This window comes from Gouania willdenowi, chromosome 15 (genome assembly GCF_900634775.1).
Source record: "Gouania willdenowi chromosome 15, fGouWil2.1, whole genome shotgun sequence".
Classification (NCBI taxonomy): Eukaryota; Metazoa; Chordata; class Actinopteri; order Blenniiformes; family Gobiesocidae; genus Gouania; species Gouania willdenowi.
The window spans coordinates 9236939-9242938 of NC_041058.1; the positions used below are offsets into that span (position 1 = coordinate 9236939).

General features: G+C 36.8%; 1 protein-coding gene across 1 annotated transcript in view; it reads left to right on the plus strand.

The window, feature by feature from the left end:
• grid1a (glutamate receptor, ionotropic, delta 1a) overlaps positions 1-3963 on the plus strand; it is a 288284-nt gene extending 284321 nt beyond the window's left edge. Inside the window, exons 14-15 of the mRNA XM_028468034.1 lie at positions 272-438; positions 2934-3963. Coding sequence (XP_028323835.1) covers positions 272-438; positions 2934-3405 — 639 coding nt within the window. The 3' untranslated portion in view covers positions 3406-3963. The remainder of the gene's footprint in view (positions 1-271; positions 439-2933) is intronic.
• The last annotated feature ends 2037 nt before the right edge of the window (positions 3964-6000 follow it).

Sequence of the window (6000 nt, forward strand, 5' to 3'; positions counted from 1 at the left end):
GAGAAATATGACCAAAACAATAGATAAATGAATGAAAATAAATTTGCGGCTGCAGAGGTTGTACACATTCTACACAGAACGCCCTTCAGGGTACAGCACAGGATGTTGGGATAGAAAAAAAGATGCAACCATGTTGTGTACGCTTATTTTTCAGGAAAGAATTGTCTTAGTTCTTTCTTCAAGTTAACAAAAACCTAGATTATATACTTCTTGTTCTTTGTATCAGCTGTACTGTATCAACATTTTTTACTTGTTGTTTTGTGGTTCTCAGGCCAAGAGAGGCTCTTATGCTTTTTTGTGGGACATGGCGGTGGTAGAGTACGCTGCTCTGACAGACGATGACTGCACTCTCACTATAGCAGGAAACAGCATCAGCACCAGAGGCTATGGCATGGCCCTGCAGCATGGAAGTCCCTACCGAGACCTCTTCTCTCAAAAGTATGTGTATTTGCTGCACACTACGACTATTTATCACTAAGCTCTAGTGGATCATCTTTATATGGTGTTTTTAAGATAGATAAATAGATAGATACTATAGATAGATACTGTAGATAGATAGATAGATAGATAGATAGATAGATAGATAGATAGATAGATAGATAGATAGATAGATAGATAGATTGATACTGTAGATTGATACTGTAGATAGATACTGTAGATAGATACTGTAGATAGATAGATAGATAGATACTGTAGATAGATACTGTAGATAGATAGATAGATAGATAGATAGATAGATAGATAGATAGATACTATAGATAGATACTATAGATAGATAGATAGATACTATATAGATAGATACTATAGATAGATAGATATATACTGTAGATAGATAGATAGATAGATACTATAGATAGATAGATATATACTGTAGATAGACAGATACTGTAGATAGATACTGTAGATAGATAGATAGATAGATAGATAGATAGATAGATAGATAGATACTGTAGATAGATACTGTAGATAGATACTGTAGATAGATACTGTAGATAGATAGATAGATAGATACTGTAGATAGATAGATATATACTGTAGATAGATAGATATATACTGTAGATAGATAGATAGATAGATAGATAGATAGATAGATACTGTAGATAGATAGATAGATACTGTAGATAGATAGATATATACTGTAGATAGATAGATAGATAGATAGATAGATAGATAGATACTGTAGATAGATAGATAGATACTGTAGATAGATAGATATATACTGTAGATAGATAGATAGATAGATAGATGGATAGATACTGTAGATAAATTAAATTAAATTAAAATTAAATTAATTAAATTAATTAAATTAAATTAAATTAAAATTAAATTAAATTAAATTAAATTGGGCTTTCGCCTTTAATTGGCCATGTAATGTTAGTACATTATTGGAATTTGTCTTCTGCACTTAACCCATCCCTGAGGAGCAGTGGGCAGCCATTTTGCGGCGCCTGGGGAGCCGTTCGGGGTTAAGGGACTTGCTCAACATCCCACAGTGACGGCCCCGGTGAGGCTTGAACCGGCAACCCCCCGATTACAAGCCCAGCGTCCTTAACCACTAGGCCACCACTCCCATAGATAGATAGATACTGTAGATAGATAGATATATACTGTAGATAGATAGATAGATAGATAGATAGATAGATAGATAGATAGATAGATAGATGATACTGTAGATAGATACTGTAGATAGATAGATAGATAGATTAAAATTTGCAGAAACACATTTCATGCTGACATTTATGAGCCTTTATTGTGCTACTGACTGACTTTCAGTTATTTTCAAAACAAGTTCCTTATTTACAAAAGCTTTAAAAACTAATGAAAGACAAAAAGAGATGCTTTTGTTTTGAAAAAAGGGATGTTTGACCTTTATCTTGAAACCGGTCCCAGGACTTTTTTACATTCCACTCACATTGCATCATGGGGCGGGTACGTAGAGTATAACAAATGTGCCCACTGTGCATACTTGAAAAATGTCCCAATATAGTAAACGTCCAGGTATGTCTCACATACTCAGTCTTTCCATACTATCTAATTGGAACACACGAGATACAAATTTTGACGTCAGACTTAGTATGAGTGTTATGTTAGTATCCAATTTCGAACACAACCTTGGTAATCTACAAGTAGGTCCTCTTTCTAAGACGTTGACTCACATTCCTATAAGCATTTTAGGTTGCAGTGTTTCATGCCGAGAAGTTGGAAGATTTACCTTGTGTCAAAAGCCGAGGCAGCCGCACACACACACTGTGTAGACACACTGGCATGTGTGTTTTTAAAGTTAAAAACACACCAGTCATTGTGGAACAGGTTGAACAATGACTTTGTGAAGCTAACTACTCCTGTGAGAGATACTGACTGTTCTGCTGATGTTTGCACTCAACAATCATCATTCCCCTCCACAGCATCCATTAATCCTCCTCTACACATTCTCTCTGTTAACTTATGGGCTGACTGTAGTATTTGATGATCCTCTCTGTTTTCACACAAGTTGATAGAAAACTGTTTTTTTTTTTTTTTTTTTTTTTTTTTTATTTAAAAGCTGTGATGTTTTTTCTTTGCCTTGTCGTTTAGGTTTTCCTCACAATCAATCAGCAAGCTCGAACGCTTCTGCTGGAGAAGAAAATCTGCTGTTAAATAGCATTTTATTCCCCAGGGGTCTCTAATGAGCTATCAGCAAATACTAATGGAGTTCATTAACGTAGTGTTTTTAGTTTGTATTATAAGATATGAGCTACATCGGATTATTTGTCATTGAAAGTTGTATTATATTCAGAGCAGTGGTGTCATTAGCTTCTACAGATACTTAATCCAGTTCAGGGTTTGCAAGGCAAGGAAGAACACTCAATAATAAACGTAATAGCATTTAATCAACAATGCTTTCAGTGTGATCACAGGAGACAGTCAATAACCTCTCTCCCTTTTGCCAACAGGATTTTGGAGCTTCAGGAAAAGGGTGACCTTGACATCCTGAAGCAGAAATGGTGGCCAAAGAAAGGTCGCTGTGACCTTCAGAGCCATGCAGACGCCCAACCAGAAGGACGGGCCTTACATCTCCACAGTTTTGCCGGTGTCTTCTGCATCCTTGCTGCAGGCCTGCTCCTAGCCCTCTTGGTGGCCGCGCTGGAGACGTGGTGGAACAGCAATCCCTGCCGACGAAAGCAGCCCAAAGAGGTGACCACTGACAACTCATCGGCCCAGTGTCCAGGCCCGGGCCTGCTGACCCAGAACCGGGCCATGGTGGCCACCACGGGTCCCCCTGCCCCACCAAGGCCCTGGTCGAGACCCAGACCCCCGGGCCCCCCGGTCCTGCCCAGAGATGCCACTGCCACACTCTACTTTATGGATCCAGCAGGCGCTGACACCAGTCCCGATTTAGTAGAGCTGCAGTACACCCAATTATAATAGGTGTGCCCCTGATGATAGTCCAAACATCATGTGATCAATCTACTCATTCCTTCTCATGTTGGGAGAGAGAGAGGTTGGGCTGCTTTTACATGGACTTCTCTGAGTCTTCTCTCTCACGATGACAGTAGAATTATTAAATACAAACAGTCCCTGTCAAAGGTGCTCATGTGAGAGAATACTAGATTACATTTTCAAAATCACACACTCACATTGAACCTCTGAGTTCACAAGTGCTTCAGTTGTACAATAGCTCTCTTTAGCAAATCCATTCAAGTCTTAAAGCTTTAGAGCTCTATAGCTTCACCTCGACTTCTCTACGTGAGGCGTTCAGACAACTAAGGCTTGACATGGATCCCTAAACTAAAGTGTGAGCAAAAGCAGGTCTTACAGTAAAATCCGAGCCTTGGCCGGCCTGTTTAATGTCATAGTCCAAAACGTATCACCCATTTAAGACCCCAGTCCTGTCTGCTTAGCACAGTAAATCCAACTCATCCATTAGAGTTTGAGTTACTGCTGTTGTTTTCTATACATGTTCTTGTCTGCCGTTGCCAAATAATGACCACATACTGCTGCCATGTAAAATTTGTTAATTACAAATTTCACTGTCTTATTAGTCAAAAAGCACATGTTGTTCAGCTTACTGTAATCAGGGTTCCCTCCTTTTGTGTGCAAGCAGCTCGATTATACCATATCAAGGACTCAAGCCTTGTGTATTATCAAGGATATTGAGTGAAAAACATTCACAAGGTTTGGGCGGAATATCGATGAGACAGCATGACAGCAACAATAAAGTATGTGGACATTATTGCAGCCTGTTAGCTGCAAGCCAAAGAGGTATTTACACCTTTCCCCCAGTTTATTTTTAGCAAGATTTGTTTTTTTTCGTTACAATATAAATCCATTATATAATTAAAACAATAGAGATGGATTCGGTTGACTAGCATAGATCAGTTTGGCACAACAAACCTTTGTTCCAATACGTGAGTGATTACTATATAGCTATTTTTTTAACCAAAAAAGGTTCCCAAATCAGGGGAACAAAGTCTTTTATTATCGTATAACAAATCAAATGATACAAAATCAATCTAAATTTCAAATTAAAAACGTACAAATGTAATTATAACGTATTTATAAGCAGAAATGAGATAGAAAATATGCACTAATATGCTAATTTCATTAATGGCAGGTTCTTAGAAATGAAAATGTCCAAACAGTTTCTTCTACTTTCACATCACAAGACCACAAAGTCTAGAAGGAGGCGGTGCCTCTTCAAACAAAGCCCAACTTGAAGTACTGGTTGGTAATTGGCTGTTTAATGGTAGGAGGGCGGGGCAGGGGTAGACATTAATTTCTTCATCCGTCTCTCACCCCATGGTCGTATCTGTCATGTGTGTCTCTAATGATGTCCGTAAGTTGTTTACAGTGAATTGACTTAAATGGGTGCATGATTGATGATCGATGAGAACAAAAAGTTGAATTAATGGTTCTGTATGTTGTAAACTACCATGTGCTCTCTATCAGGCTTTACTACTGCTTACTTAAGTTACATGTTGCTCAACTTTTGGTTATGACTAATATTACTTTGAGCACTAACTCACTAACACGTTAACTGGTACTTTCATAGTGTTAGATTTGTTTATCCGTCTCATTAACCGCTATTGTTCTCTATAGTTGAACTGTCACCACATGTGTAATCACATTAATGACTAATGCATTAAGAGAAGTTAAACTAGATATATTACCTGTAATGGTCCCATATTTAGGAGGTTTAGGTAATGTCTCTCATAGTGAAATTGAGGTTTATTATTGTTTTTTTTTTATTATCAGTTTATCTTTTGTACGATGACATATTAGGGCCACATTAAAATAAAAATAGAAATATGGGCACTATGAAATTAAAGTTGTAAAATGTCAAGAAAAAAAGTTGTTATTTTATCAGAATAAAGTTGTATCTTAATACAGTCTGGATTTAATGAGATTAAAGTCATAATATTTCAACACTAAAGCTACTTTGCAGACGTTTGCGTTTGTTCCAACTAAAGAACCTGATTCTGGGCTTTTGTTTTGGAGGAACTGGGCTATCGCTCTTACGTTGCGTTCACTTCAACAGGGAATTCTGAGCGCTATAACATTATGAGCTTTTTTAGATGCTGCTTTATTCTGAGAAAAAAAAGACGACTATATTCTCAAAATATTATGACTTTAATGTCAAAATATTACCATTTTAATGTCAAATTGTTACGACTTTAATAAGATTCAGATTTTATTCCCATAAAATTATTATTTAATTCTCATAAATCTTTTTCTCATAAAATTAAGATTTGATTCTCATAGAATAATGATTTCTTTCTCATAAAATTATGACTATATTATGATATAACTTCAATCTCGTAGTGCTCAGATTTACTTTTATTTGAATGTGACCCTAATACGTCACTGTACGTTTGTACATTGTCATTGATTACAAATTTGTGACGTGCACATCTCTGAAAGTCAAAATAATCAGATTTGTGCTAAACTGAAGCGAAGAGTAGAATGTATTACATGTATTTAGGACGACTTGTCCTGATGGTGATAATGAAACAACAACCA